Source organism: Podarcis erhardii, assembly GCF_964252035.2.
Source record: "Podarcis erhardii genome assembly, chromosome: 4".
Lineage (NCBI taxonomy): Eukaryota > Metazoa > Chordata > Lepidosauria > Squamata > Lacertidae > Podarcis > Podarcis erhardii.
This window is the reverse complement of record NC_138508.1, coordinates 8,314,097-8,329,216: the sequence shown is the minus strand read 5'-3', so window position 1 is coordinate 8,329,216 and position 15,120 is coordinate 8,314,097. Positions and strand designations below refer to the sequence as shown.

General features: G+C 47.7%; 1 protein-coding gene across 3 annotated transcripts in view; it reads left to right on the top strand.

Moving 5' to 3' along the window:
* The window catches only part of RELT (RELT TNF receptor), an 83,287-nt gene that overhangs the window by 34,763 nt on the left and 33,404 nt on the right, over nucleotides 1-15,120 (top strand). For all 3 annotated transcript variants that reach the window (XM_081860556.1, XM_081860558.1, XM_081860557.1), the window contains exon 2: nucleotides 9,524-9,606. In XM_081860556.1, the coding sequence (XP_081716682.1) occupies nucleotides 9,562-9,606 (45 nt within the window). In that variant the 5' untranslated portion in view covers nucleotides 9,524-9,561. The remainder of the gene's footprint in view (nucleotides 1-9,523; nucleotides 9,607-15,120) is intronic.

Below are 15,120 nucleotides of genomic sequence, written 5' to 3'. Positions count from 1 at the left end.
TCAAGCCCACTCCTGAAATACTGGCTCTGTTTGGCCACTTTCTGTCTGATCCCCTTGGCACTCGCTTGGAAAACTGGTACTTGATCCATTTTGGCCCCCGGCCAGTTTTGTCGCTGCTCGTTGTCCTTTTACTCCAGAGCTTGCCAGTAGGCTCTCTGGGGGTGTCCCTTTACCCCCTAACAAAGGGGCTTTGTCATGGGAGAATTCCCGGGAACAATGACGCGGCCCACTCATTCCTGTGCACACGGCTTCGCTTTCTGCCTCAGCGACAAAGGAGCCATCTGTGCCCTTCTCCCTCGAGGGAGCGCCGGGGGGGGGGCGGTTAGAAAGGCTACAGCTGTGCCTAGTAGGTGGAGCCAGTGTGCCATCTCCACACTGAATGTCGAAGGAGATGGATATTGGTTTGTGCAAACCGTCAGCGGGAAATGCACAATTTCAGCGTTTCGTACAGCACCTAGCGCAGAACGCAGGGACAGTGGTGTTCTCATCAACTGTAGGACTAAAGTCTCCCTTGGTTCATCCCTCTTCCTCCTCAATTTACCCCTCCAAACGAGCCAGCAGGCCATCTTTCCCTTGGCCCCTAGGGGCACCTAGCTCTCTGGAGAAGGAATTATGGTGTTTCTGGCAGCCTTAGAATCATAGAATCATAGAGTTGGAAGAGACCACAAGGGCCTTCGAGTCCAACCCCCTGCCAAGCAGGAAACACCATCAGAGCACTCCTGACATATGGTTGTCAAGCCTCTGCTTAAAGACCTCCAAAGAAGGAGACTCCACCACACTCCTTGGCAGCAAATTCCACTGTCGAACAGCTCTTACTGTCAGGAAGTTCTTCCTAGTGTTTAGGTGGAATCTTTTTTCTTGTAGTTTGGAACCATTGCTCTGTGTCCGCTTCTCTGGAGCAGCAGAAAACAACCTTTCTCCCTCCTCTATGTGACATCCTTTTATATATTTGAACATGGCTATCATATCACCCCTTAACCTCCTCTTCTCCAGGCTAAACATGCCCAGCTCCCTTAGCCGTTCCTCATAAGGCATCGTTTCCAGGCCTTTGACCATTTTGGTTGCCCTCCTCTGGACCCGTTCCAGTTTGTCAGTGTCCTTCTTGAACTGTGGTGCCCAGAACTGGACACAGTACTCCAGGTGAGGTCTGACCAGAGCAGAATACAGTGGCACTATATTCACACCATTGTGATGCAGGTAAAGAATGACCTTTCCTTTCTGTAGGCTAGAACAGTTGGCAGCCTTTGCTTTTATCCTGACACCTGAATATGCTTCAGCATCCAGGCTTCGTTGAACGGAGCCTAATTAAGGACATGGGCTGTAAACTGAGCACCTACCTTTTGACCCTTGGGATTCCTTGGCAGGGCTGCTGTGCCAGGAGCTGGACTAATTTCCTTATATTTCCCCTCTGCAGGGAAATGCTAGCTGCTGGTTTCAGAGTAACAAGCTCTCGTGGGACAGTGTTATTTTGTGCGCCAGAGTTTCGGCTTCGAATACCGTTTGTTTGTTGATTTAAGGGACCCTGATGTTTTAACAGCAAAGCGTCATGCAGTAATGATCCTCAACAGTATCTTCATAATCATAAATTGCTTCACCTTCCAATTTTTATTTTTAGATTTTGCTCGTTTTCCACTTTTACAACAAACATATGTAAAACTTCAACGCATCCAATATATTCTTTATAGCCACTTCCTTCCTTATCTGTGGTTCTTTCTATTTTATCTTTACTACTGCATATCCAAGTTTCCTGCTTGGCAGGGGGTTGGACTCGATGGCCCTTGTGGTCTCTTCCAACTCTATGATTCTATGATTCTAAGTTAATTCCTTATTTATTTATTTATTTACTTATTTATTTTCTCTTAAGAACTTCCTTCCACATCTGGATCAGCTGCTCATCTTACATTAATCCTGGTCCAACAGCACTGGCTACCATTTAGTTTCCAGGCCCAATTCAAAGTGCTAGTTTTGACCTATAAAGCCTTAAATGGCTCAGGACCACAGTACCTCAAGGACCGCCTCTTCCCATATGAACCTACCCAGACCCTGAGATCATCATCTGAGGCCCTCCTTCGTGTGCCTCCTCCTTGAGAGGTCTGGAAAGTGGCAACACGAAAACAGGGCCTTCTCTGCGGTGGCTCCCTGTCTCTGGAATGATCTCCCCATGGAAATTCACCTGGCACCTTCGTTATATACCTTTAGGTGACAGGCAAAAACGTTCCTTTTTAAGCAGGCGTTTGGTTGATCTTATTGACATCCTATGCCTTTTTAAAATGTAGTTCTTTGGGGCTTATTGGGTTGTTGCTTTTATTTTTGATTATATATTATATTATATATATATATAAAATATAATATAATATAATAATATATATATAATTATATATATATAAGTATATATATATAATTATATATATATAATATAATATATATATAATATGTATATAATATATAATATAGTAATATATAATATATATTATATAACATATATAATATATATATATTTTGATTATATATTATAGTGGTTTTTGTGTTGATCATTTCTGTGAACCACCCTGAAACCTCTGCGTATAGGAGCTGTATATAAATTATTATTATTATTATTATTATTATTATTATTCATGGGGAATAAGTCTCAGTTGCTAATAGCTGTGATAGAGGCTATGCTCTTTCTGAATTCTGGAAATCACAGGAGGGGAGAATGCACTTCTGTTTAGCTCCAGTGTTAGAAACACAGATATATAAGCTATTCGCCAAATAGTGCCTTAAACCTAGGTTATGGGCACTGCAATGGAAAGTCTAGGGGCCTCTCCCTCCCAAGTTTGCAAAGTCAACACGATAAAATTCGAAAAGCACAATGTTTTCCCACTTTTTTACTGCTAGTTGATTCCCTGGGGTTATTTCAGGTGCACTTTGTGGCCTTTTGAAAAATGGAAGCCATTAACCATTCCAAATGGGACGCGGGGCGCACTGTGGGTTAAACCACAGAGCCTAGGGCTTGCTGATCAGAAGGTCGGCGGTTCGAATCCTCACAACAGGGTGAACTCCCGTTGTTCAGTCCCTGCTTCTGCCCACCTAGCAGTTCGAAAGCACACCAGTGCAAGTAGATAAATAGGTACCGCTCCGGGGGGAAGGTAAACAGCATTTCTGTGCGCTGTTCTGGTTTGCCAGAAGCAGCTTAGTCATGCTGGCCACATGACCCGGAAGCTGTACGCTGGCTCCCTCGGCCAATAAAGCGAGATGAGCGCCGCAACCCCAGAGTCGGCCACGACTGGACCTAACAGTCAGGGGTCCCTTTACCTTTTTAACCATTCCAAAAAGAAAGCATCGCAAATAAAAGGAGCAGCCTTGCTTGTGGGATTTCCCACAGACATCTGGTTGGCCACTGTGAAGAAGAAGAAGAGTTTGGATTTGATATCATGCCTTTCACTCCCTTTAAGGAGCCTCAAAGCGGCTAACATTCTCCTTTCCCTTCCTCCCCCACAACAAACACTCTGTGAGATGAGTGGGGCTGAGAGACTTCAAAGAAGTGTGACTGGCCCAAGGTCACCCAGCAGCTGTATTTGGGTGAGCGGAGACGCGAACCCGGTTCCCCAGATTACGAGACTACCGCTCTTAACCACTACACCACACTGGCTCTCAGTGAGAACTCAATGGGCCATGGGCCTGATCCAGCAATGCTCTCCTTGCATTCTTAAGCCCAAGACATGAGCACGGCCTTGGAATGGGTGCAGAATGGACCCCCCTGACCTTTCAAAGCAGCCCCCGCGATCTGCACGTGCCTTTACAGCATCGCCTTGAGAAAAAAGCGTATTTTCTTCCCCAGCAAAACACCTCCAGATGCTTGTCTCGTGGGAGTGTGGGCTGCTTAATTAATTTCAAGGGATGTGCCTCTGATTCTTCTGGATTGACAAAAGGGATGAGGTAATTAATGCAAGATACACAGAGATGGATTAAGCTTCTTATGCAACCGCTACCCAGAAGGGGCCATTTCCCCGGGGACGACAGGAGCTTGCCTAGGATGCGTCCCGCTTCAAGGGGAATAAAATTGCTTATAGGGTCACAGAATCGTAGACAGCTGGCCGCCCAACCTCTACTTAAAAACCTCCAAGGAAGGAGTCTACATCCTCTCAAGGGAGTCTGTTCCACTGTTGAACAGCTCTTACAGCCAGAACGTTCTTCATGGTGATGAGTTGCAATCTCCTTTCTTGTAACTTGAAGCCCGGGGTTCGAGTTCTACCCTCCAGAGCAGGAGAAACGAAGCTTGCTTCATCTTCCACGGGATCTTTGAAGCTATTTCGTGACTGCTGTGGTCGCTGCAGTTGGTGACAGCAGCCACGAAATTAAAAGACGCCTGATTTTTGGGAGAAAAGCAATGACAAACCTGGACAGCATCTTAAAAAGCAGAGACATCACCTTGCCAACAAAGGTCCATATAGTTAAAGCTATGGTTTTCCCAGTAGTGATGTATGGAAGTGAGAGCTGGACCATAAAGAAGGCTGATCGCCGAAGAATTGATGCTTTTGAATTATGGTGCTGGAGGAGACTCCTGAGAGTCCCATGGACTGCAAGAAGATCAAACCTCTCCATTCTGAAGGAAATCAGCCCTGAGTGCTCCCTGGAAGGACAGATCCTGAAGCTGAGGCTCCAATACTTTGGCCACCTCATGAGAAGAGAAGACTCCCTGGAAATGACCCTGATGTTGGGAAAGACGGAGGGCACAAGGAGAAGGGGATGACAGAGGACCAGATAGTTGGACAGTGTTCTCGAACCTACCAGCATGAGTTTGACCAAACTGCGGGAGGCAGTGGAAGACAGGAGGGCCTGGCGCGCTCTAGTCCAGGGGGTCACGAGGAGTCGGACACGACTAAACGACTAAGTAACAACATCATAACTCCTCTCAGTATCCTCTTTTCCAAACTGCTGCCATCCAGCAGAAGCAGATTTAGGGGAGCGTGATCGGTTCGGTTGTGCTGAACGCAGAGCCTTGGGGGATGTTGCAAATATTATTTGAGAGGCAAGCGGATGCTGGATTTTGGTGGCACACGGGGCGCTGCTGAAATTTTAGACCCCAGAGTCTGCCACTAACTCATTTCTACACAGCCTCTCACCCCCTGCTCTTTGTTCCTTAGCCAGGCAAGTGAGAGACATTAGCAGAGCTCAAGACCCCATTTCAGCCAGGTGAAAAAACACCCAAGAAAGGTGCAAAAATGGCAGACTCTCCAAGTGTCTCTATTTTCCAGGGACGGCCCTGGATTTATAGAAGAGGTCCCGGTTTCTGATTTTATCTGGGAATGTCCCGCTGTTCCTTAAGATGTCCCTATACCTGAAGGAGCGTCTCCACCCTAATCGTTCAGCCCGGAAACTGAGGTCCAGCTCCAAGGGCCTTCTGGCGGTTCCCTCCCTGCGAGAAGTGAGGTTACAGGGAACCAGGCAGAGGGCCTTCTCGGTGGTGGCGCCCGCCCTGTGGAACACCCTCCCATCAGATGTCAAGGAAATAAACAACTATCTGGCTTTTAGAAGACACCTGAAGGCAGCCCTGCTTAGGGAAGTTTTTAATGTTTGATGTTTTATCGTGTTTTTTATATTCCCTTGGGAGCCGCCCAGAGTGGCTGGGGAAACCCAACCAGATGGGCAGGGTAGAAATAATAAAATTATTACTACAACTACTCTGTGATCAGAGATCTGCACTGGCTGCTGGTTTTCTCCCAGGCCAAGTTCAGGGTTTTACTATTTGTATCCAAATCCATTAACAACTTGGGACCAGTTTACCTCCCACCGTTCCACTTAGTGTAGCAGCAGCATCTATACTTTGGAACTCCCTGCCACTTGAAACCCAGCCACATGGACGGGGTATAAATAAACTATTGTTATTATTTTATTTTCATTGGAGAAATGTTGGAGGGTATGGAGTTATGCAACCCCCGAGCCAAGGAGATAAGTAACTACGCAACCTTTACAAGACCTCTAAAGGCAGCCCTGTTTAGGGAAGTTTTTTAATGTTCTATTATGTTTTTATATATGTTGGAAGCTGCCCAGAGTGGCTGGGGCAACCCAGTCGGATGGGATGGGAATAATAATAATAATAATAGTAGTACAGTAAAAGAAAATCCCTATTTTCATCAGAGAAATGTTGGAGAGTATGTACCTTCCCTACTCCAGACAAACCTACTTTCCATCCTCGGTACAAGCTGTAACCTCACGACTCAACACTCGAGCCGTTTGACACTATCCTTGGCAGTCCTGCTGCCTGAAGTGTGTCCAGTAGCTGGCACTTGGGACAAGCGTTCAGTCTGTATAACAGCCAAGCCGGCCCCAGCTCCCGACCTCGGCTCCTGGCCCTGTTCCCAGGCTGCAACTCCAGGCGGTGCCAGGGCCTCCTGGCATCCCGAGCCTTCTCTGGGTGAGCTCAAAGTGTGCCAGATGTGAAGGGGAAGGATGTTCCTCCGGCGGAGCCAATCGATCAAATTAAATGAATGCGCGGTCATTTCATTGTGGGCTCCTTTCGGCCCAATTAGCCTCCCGCAGATCGTTCTTCACAGCCGCTGGGTTGGCCGAGGTCGCTTTTAATGGCGCAAAGTTCTTTTCAGGCGCGGCGCCGGCGGACGGTTTCCGAGAGCTTCGTGTGCAATTATTTTGGAGGTGACTTTAGGGAGTTTGGCTGTCTTAAGGAGCCTGGAGAGCCTGCCAGTGGCGCTATAATGGGAACTCGCTGTTCCCCAAAGAGAATCCGTCAACCCTTTGAGATTTGCTAAGTCCTACTTTCAGCCTTGCTTTTAGAAACTTGGATATATGTTTTTTGCCAGCTTGGCACCCTTTGGATGTTCACACCAGCCATTCTGCGCATTTGCACCAGGAAAAAGCTGCCTTCTGTGATCCGTGGAGGGAGTGCAAATTAGGCATGTTTGTATGCGTTTGCTTAAGCAGAATTTTCTGCTACTCTGTAGGGGAAAGCAGAGAACTGCAAAGCACCGAACCCATACCAGCGAAATCAAATGCAAACCTTATCCGTCCAATTTTCCCCATGGCATTGAAGCTCATTTCTGCAGCCTTGAGGATGATAGGAATGGTCTCCCTCGGCTGGGTGTAGACTCTCCTTCCTTGGAGGTTTTTAAGCAGAGGTTGGATGGCAATTGGTCATGGATTCTTTAGCTGAGATTCCTGTATTGCAGGGGGTTGGACTAGATGACCACCAGGGTACCTTCCAACTCTGATTCTATTATTTTCCTCCCTCGCTCATAAATCTCACTGGGGTCATCCAACAAGCATAAATGTTGGAAGATTCAGGAAAAACTGGTTCATGCAGCACAGGGTAGAATTTGGGGATTTGGTCCTCAAAATGCGATGGTGGTCCTGAAAGACCGGCATTGGCTCCCAGTACGTTTCTGAGCACAATTCAAAGTGTGGGTCCTGATCTTGAAAGCCCTAAACGGCCTCGGGTCCAGCTCTCCACCCCAATCGTTCAGCCCAGACACTGAGGTCCAGCTCCGAGGGCCTTCTCAGTGGTTGCGCTCACCCTGTGGAACGCCCTCCCATCAGATGACCTAAACGACCTTGGCCCAGTATACGTAAAGGAGCGTCTCCACCCTCGTCGTTCAGCCCAGACACGGGGGTCCCGCTCCGAGGGCCTTCTGGCGGTTCCTTCACTGCGAAAAGTGAGGCTACAGGGAACCAGGCAGAGAGCCTTCTTGGTAGTGGCGCCCGCCCTGTGGAACGCCCCCCCCCCAATCAGACATCAGGGAAATAAACAACTACAGTGGAACCTCAGGTTGAGAATTTAATTCGTTCTGGAGGTCCATTCTTAAGCTGAAACTGTTCTTAACCTGAAGCACCACTTTAGCTAATGGGGCCTCCCGTTGCCGCTGCGTGATTTCTGTTCTCATCCTGAAGTTATTAACCCGAGGTACTATGTCTGGGTTAGCGGAGTCTGTAACCTGAAGCGTCTGTAATATGAAGCGTATGTAACCCGAGGTACCACTCTATCTGACTTTTAGAAGACATCTGAAGGCAGCCCAGTTTAGGGAAGTTTTTAATGGTTGAAGTTTTGTCATGTTTTTAATATTCTGTTGGGAGCCACTCAGAGTGGCTGGGGAAACCCAGACAGATGGGCAGGGTATAGATAATAAAATTATCATTATTATTATTATTATTATTATTATTATTATTATTATTATTCAGGTCACCAGCTTGGATGGCTTTATAAAAGGATTGGGTCCAGTGTGGGGACCCTTTGGTTCTCCAGATGCTGCTGAACTGCAACTCCCAGCAGCCCCAGCAAGCATGGCCAATGGCCAGGGGCGATGGAGATTGTATTTCAGCCACATTTGGGGAAAACAAGGTCCTACACACCTGGCTTGGACAAAGGCTGCTTCCAGAGACCCCCATCTATGGAGCACTCAATTTGCTTGCACAGAGATTAGATGATGTTTGCAGAGAGGTTAGATGATGTGACAACAAAAGCGTTAATCCCGTGCTTTCCGGTGCAGTTCTCTGTTACTTTCCTGATCTAAAAAAAAGTCTGACCTTTTTTGGGGGGGATGCAAGCCCTCTCCCAAGAACCATTGCACAACTTGAATGTGCAACTTGACAAATCCCACTTGAAAGCAGCAGCAGACCGGAAGCCTCGTTGAGGATTGGGCTACAATGGCCTTGCAGTACCTCCCAATATTGCAGGCAGTATTCCTTTGATTACTGGGGTGCGGGTGGCGCTGTGGGTTAAACCACAGAGCCTAGGACTTGCCGATCAGAAGATTGGCGGTTCGAATCCCCATGACGGGGTGAGCTCCCGTTGCTCGATCCCTGCTCCTGCCAACCTAGCAGTTCGAAAGCACATCAGAGTGCAAGTAGATAAATAGGTACCGCTCCGGCAGGAAGGTAAACAGCGTTTCCGTGTGCTGCTCTGGTTCGCCAGAAGCGGCTTAGTCATGCTGGCCACACGACCCGGAAGCTGTACGCCGGCTCCCTCGGCCAATAAAGCGAGATGAGTGCCGCAATCCCAGAGTCAGCCACGACTGGACCTTTATTCCCTTGAATGCCAGCGGCTGGGCATCCCAAGTGTGGGTTGTTGCACCCAAGTCTTGATCGCAGTGTACCCCGTAGACATCTGGTTAACCCCTGTGAGAAACAGGATGTTGGACCCGTCGGGGTTTTTCAGTCTGATCCTTCACAGCTCTTCTCTTGCAATCAGCATTTTGGCAGAAAAGCTTTCCTTCAGAACTGGAAGGCTCTGAGGCATTGAATGACTTCAAAAGCACCTGAACCCACATAAATAAACCGAAGAGGGGAAGCGTTTTTGACTCCCACTGCTGGAGGAAGCCCGTACATTTCCCGTTTCCTTCTCCTTAGTTTAAATCACAGCTGATAAGTTTCCTGTGCAATTGACTGTAATTTGCAGGGGTAAACAGAACTGTATGGTGGATGGAGGTAAACACAGTTCATTCAAGGGAGCTGGGACCACAGCCTGTTCGGAGGAGAGTATAAAAGGCTGGGCCTCCGTCAGTAAACTCTCTGTTCTCTGCCCCCCTGACAGCTTCGTTTTGCGGCTGCTTTGAAACTGAACCCCTCAAGATGAAGAGGACCCTGAATTTCTTCTCAGCCCTCAGCCTCCTGATGGTAAGTGCGATTTTTCCTGCATGACTTGACCTGTTGCCTCTCGCGCCGTGTGGGAAAAGTGGTCCCAACAGTATTTACACCGGAAATCTCAGCCTCCACTGCTTTGCAAATATTTCCCTTTCTTATGCACATACCCAGATCAGTAGTAAACCTGAGGATGTGATGGTCTATTGGCAGAGGGAGGAGGGAATCAAAGATTCCCTGCCTGTGGATAAAATCCACATCAGCCAAGCAAGGCATCTTACTGGCTCTTTACTGTTGAAAGACCTACATTGGCTCCCAGTACGTTTCTGAGCACAATTCAAAGTGTTGGTGCTGACCTTTAAAGCCTGAAACGGCCTCAAAGGCCCAGTAGACCTGAAGGAGCGTCTCCACCCCCATCATTCAGCCTGGACACTGAGGTCCAGTTCCAAGGGCCTTCTGGCGGTTCCCTCCCTGCAAGAAGCCAAGTTACAGGGAACCAGGCAGAGGGCCTTCTCGGTGGTGGCACCCGCCCTGTGGAACGCCCTCCCACCAGATGTCAAAGAGAAAAACAACTATCTGACTTTTAGAACACATCTGAAGGCAGCCCTGTTTAGGGAAGCTTTTAATGTTTGATGCATTACTGTATTTTAATATTTTGTTGGAAGCCACTCGGAGTGGCTGGGGAAGCCCAGCCAGATGGGCGGGGTATAATATATTATTATTATTATTATTATTATTATTATTATTATTATTATTATTAAAGGACAGTCTGGATTAGTTGCAGTTTCCGGGTCACCTTCAAAGGTAGCCCCACACAGAGCGCATTGCAGTAGTCCAAGCGAGAGATAACCAGAGCATGCACCACTCTGGGGAGACAGTCTGCGGGCAGGGAGGGTCTCAGTCTGCGTTCCAGATGGAACTTATGGCACCTCCATGGACAGCTGTGAGTCCAAAATGATGGTCTTAAAGGCCCCTGCATTCTGCAGATATTCAGACGATCTTGGCCACCTCCCTTCTCCTGATGGCTGAGTTTCTCAGAGCTCTTAGAGGTCTGCCTGCGCTGGCAAGAACTGACTCACCGCCAGTTTAAGATGACAGAGCAGCCCCCTGGCATAATGAGTGCCCAGGCAGCATTTTAGAACATGTGGCAATGTGGGTTGCAGTTCAGACCTGCCCATTGTGGTTTTGTTTCCTTCCCTTGGAAAACTTCCCCTTGTTGGCTGGGGTCCCGTACATGGCCTGCCCACCCCCCCGCCTCAGTCAGGAGTCTATTTTGGGAAAGAGGCGAGAGCAAAGCCCAGCTGGCCAATCCCAAGTGGGGTTTAAGTGCAAAGACGTTGATGGCTTCAAAGAGACTTGTCTGTTGGGTCTTCCTGGGTTCCCTCAAGGTTGCCATCTGGACCTGTCGTGCCCAAACTGTCTGCCAAAGAACATTTACGGGTCAGGAAGGAACTGCTGGTGCGACAATAAATCTTCCAAATATTAATCATGAGAAGCTCCTGGAAGGACAAAGTGTTTGTCTACAGAGGGGGCTCCAACTCAATGCATTTCTTGACCTCGACTCTTTCCTTAGGACAGGTAATGGTCCCCTTCTCTGTCTTGGGTATGAGTGGTGGAGCATTTAATCACCCCTGAAGCAGAGATGCAGCTGGAGTTTGTGCTGTGCCAGAGGAGGGTGGCTAATGCCTCTCTGTATGAGTCACTGCTCTGTATATTGGAAGAAGCAAAGATCAACAGTGTCGAAGCAATGATTCTTCAACATCAACTTCGCTGGACTGGTCATGTTGTGCGGATGCCTGATGATCGTCTTCCAAAGCAACTACGCTATTCCGAACTTAAAAATGGAAAGCGTAATGCTGGTGGTCAACAAAAGAGGTTTGAAGACTCTCTAAAAAAATGCAGTATAAACACCGACAACTGGGAAACACTGGCCTGCGAGCGCTCCAGTTAGAGAACAGCTTTTACCAAAGGTATCATCCTTTCCCCCTATCTGGAAAGGAGGCTAGCACAGAGCAGCGACTCATACTTCTTCTTCTTTGGCTGGCGATTCCTCGTGGCCGAGTAAGATTGTCTTCCATGAACACGGTTTTAGCAGTGAGTCCGTAAGTGACTGTGGAGGCCAATTCTGGATCCACACGTCCTTCCACAGTGGGGACATTGGTTTCCGGGCAGGAGTTGATCATGGTGGAGGTTTGCCAAGCGTGCCTTCCTCATAGCACATTTCTCCCTTTCGTCCTGAGCCCGAGCGTCTTCAAAGCTGCAGTTGTAGAGTTAAAGGGACCCAAGGGTCATCTAGTCCAACCCATGCAAGGCAACGCCCGATTGCCACCTTCTCCTCCTCCAAATACTTCAGAGGTTGCGTCCACGAAACCTGGAAAAGTCAGCTGAATGGGCGTCTGTTTTTTGTGCCACTGCTGCATTTCTGAGTCTTGTTTTTGTTTCGTGGTGTTGTGTTTTTTTTTTTACTGAGTCAGAGGGATAAAAAGTTTACTTTCGTGATCTGCGAAGCCGCAATTTGTGGAGATCATTGATGATGCTCCAGTTCCCAAACTCATGCTTGCTATGGTCCTTGGCCGTGGGCCAAGAAAATCACTTGTGTTTCCCAGAAAATATTATTTGGAGACTCTTCTGCACCCAACAGTGATGGTAGCAGCCATTGATAGCCTTAGTAGTAATTCATCTACTTATATACTTCTTACTTTGCCTCCTGTTCTGGAGGGTAGGACTCGAACCCATGGCTTTGAGTGTTACAAGAAAGGAGATTCCGACTAAACATCAGGAAAAGCTTCCTGATAGTAAGAGCTGTGAAACCAATTTTAGAAATGTACCCAACATAATTAAAATGCACAATAAAACAATTCCATCCATACGTTGAAATCCTCCGTCATTAAATTGAGCAGTGGAGACGAGTCATTAGAAGAGGATAAGAATTAAAAACAGCAGTGAAAACAGCTAGCTGAGGAAGTTCAGGTCAGAAGATCAGGGGACCGCTTGCCGTAAACAGATGCATCTTTAAGAGCCGGCGGAATGCCAATGCAGATGCGCCATTTCATATTCCAGCAGAGACAGCGTTAGCCTCCCTGAATAGGTCTAATCCCTGTGAACAAATCCCATAGTTTCACTGTACTCAGTGTGGAGAGATCCTTTCTCGAGCAAGCAGTTCGTACAAAGTCTCCCTGAGCTCATTCTCTATTTCCCGGCATGCTGTGGTTTTTCTTTCGCTGCGGTTTGCTTTATGGGCTGGTTTTGTTTTTAATTATGTTGTAATTTTATATTTTTATTGCAACTGAAGGTTCTGGCATCGGTTATCTGGCTCTGTAGCATCTGCTCCCAATTCTTCCTTTTCCCTGCCTTGAACTTTCCCCGTGCCTCTTGTCAAATGAAAGATGGGTGCATTTGCCCTCGGGTACCATGCAGGACGCGGGTGGCGCTGTGGGTTAATCCACAGAGCCTAGGGCTTGCCGATCAGAAGGTCGGCGGTTCGAATCCCCACGATGGGGTGAGCTCCCGTTGCTCGGTCCCTGCTCCTGCCATCCTAGCAGTTCGAAAGCACATCAAAGTACAAGTAGATAAACAAGTACTGCTCTGGCGGGAAGGTAAATGGCGTTTCCGTGCACTGCTCTGGTTCGCCAGAAGTGGCTTAGGCCAGCTGGCCACATGACCCGGAAGCTGTACGCCGGCTCCCTCGGGCAATAAAGCGAGATGAGCGCCGCAACCCCAAGGTCGTCCGCGACTGGACCTAATGATCAGGGGTCCCTTTACCTTTACCATGCAGGACACAGTCCTGGTTACAGTGTGGACAAAAACCTACCTGGATGTGTATGGAATTGGGGACTTAGGAGAGCAGGCATCTAGTCCATCTTTTCAGGAAGCAAAGTCCAGCTTTGCAAGGGAAAGAAAAATCCCAGTCATTTGGCATCACCTGCAGGAACTTTCTTCCATCTGCTTGCAGCAAAGACTTATAAAAACACACAACCACAGCAGTTGTCGACTTCTGGCGACTTCACTGCGTGCAAGACAGACTCTGGAGCTTCTCATTCTTTGAGGGGGCCATGGTGTGCCTTTTAGGAGTTGTTCAACTGTAAAACAGGCTCCCTCGGGAGGCAGTGAATTCTCTCTCTCAACACCATCAGAATGGCTTCCATTTCAAGATACATTTTTTTGTGTGTATGTGTATTATTTTTATTAAATTTTCTGTTTTACACTTTAGAACATTCATTTAAAAAACCTCAAAATGTCAGTGACTTCCCTTCTTCTCTTTCCGTGGTTCAATTTGCATATCATAAATCCCTGCATATTTTACACAAACTAAACCATTCAGTAGAGACATCACCTTGCCAACAAAGGTCTGTATAGTTAAAGCCATGGTTTTCCCAGTAGTGATGTATGGAAGTGAGAGCTGGACCATAAAGAAGGCTGATTGCCGAAGAATGGATGCTTTTGAATTATGGTGCTGGAGGAGACTCTTGAGAGTCCCATGGACTGCAAGAAGATCAAACCGATCCATTCTGAAGGAAATCAGCCCTGAGTGCTCACTGGAAGGACAGATCCTGAAGCTGAGGCTCCAGTACTTTGGCCACCTCGTGAGAAGAGAAGACTCCCTGGAAAAGACCCTGATGTTGGGAAAGATGGAGGGCACAAGGAGAAGGGGACAACAGAGGACGAGATGGTGGGACAGTGTTCTTGAAGCTACCAGCATGGGTTTGACCAAACTGCGGGAGGCAGTGGAAGACAGGAGTGCCTGGCGTGCTCTGGTCCATGGAGTCACGAAGAGTCGGACACGACTAAACAACAACAACAACAACAACAACAAACCATTCAGTATTCCATTACTGCATCCACCAAAACTTATTTACCGTATTTTTCGCTCTATAAGACAGACTTTCCCCCTCCTAAAAAGTAAGGGAAAATGTTGTGTGCGTCTTATGGAGCGAATGCATGCTGTGCAGCTATCGCTGAAGCCAGAAGAGCAAGAGTCGGTGCGCACCGATCCCTCTTGCTCTTCTGGCTTCAGCGATAGCCACACAAAGCCTCTTGAGCGCAGCGGGAGCGCTCCTGCCTCTTTGCCCAAGAGGCTGTGCATTGCTTTCTTGTTTTCCTTCTCTAAAAACTAGGTGCGTCTTATGGTCAGGTGCATCTTATAGAGCGAAAAATACGGTGCGCTGTTGAATTTATCTTAATGCTGCCCACGTTTTCAGGTGTACACAATTTCCCCCCATATATTCAATAAACGTTTCCCAATCTTCTCTAAAAGCATGTTCTTCTTGTTCTCTTATTCTATATGTTAAGTTCAGGTTAAGTTCAGGTTAAGTTCCCAGTTCCCGGGGACAGTCCCTGGATTTGCAAATCTGTTCCTGGGAAACGTGGCAGCGGCAGCCTCAGCAGCCTGGAGACAGCCTGGTAGTGCAGTTGGCTCTGGCTGGCTTCAGGAGCTGAACACTGCAGACATCAGAGTGCCAAATTCTCTAAAGAAGGACAGAACTTTTTTTATGTATGCCACAACAGCAGCAAGAATACTTAATGCAAAGTACTGGAAGACACAAGATTTAC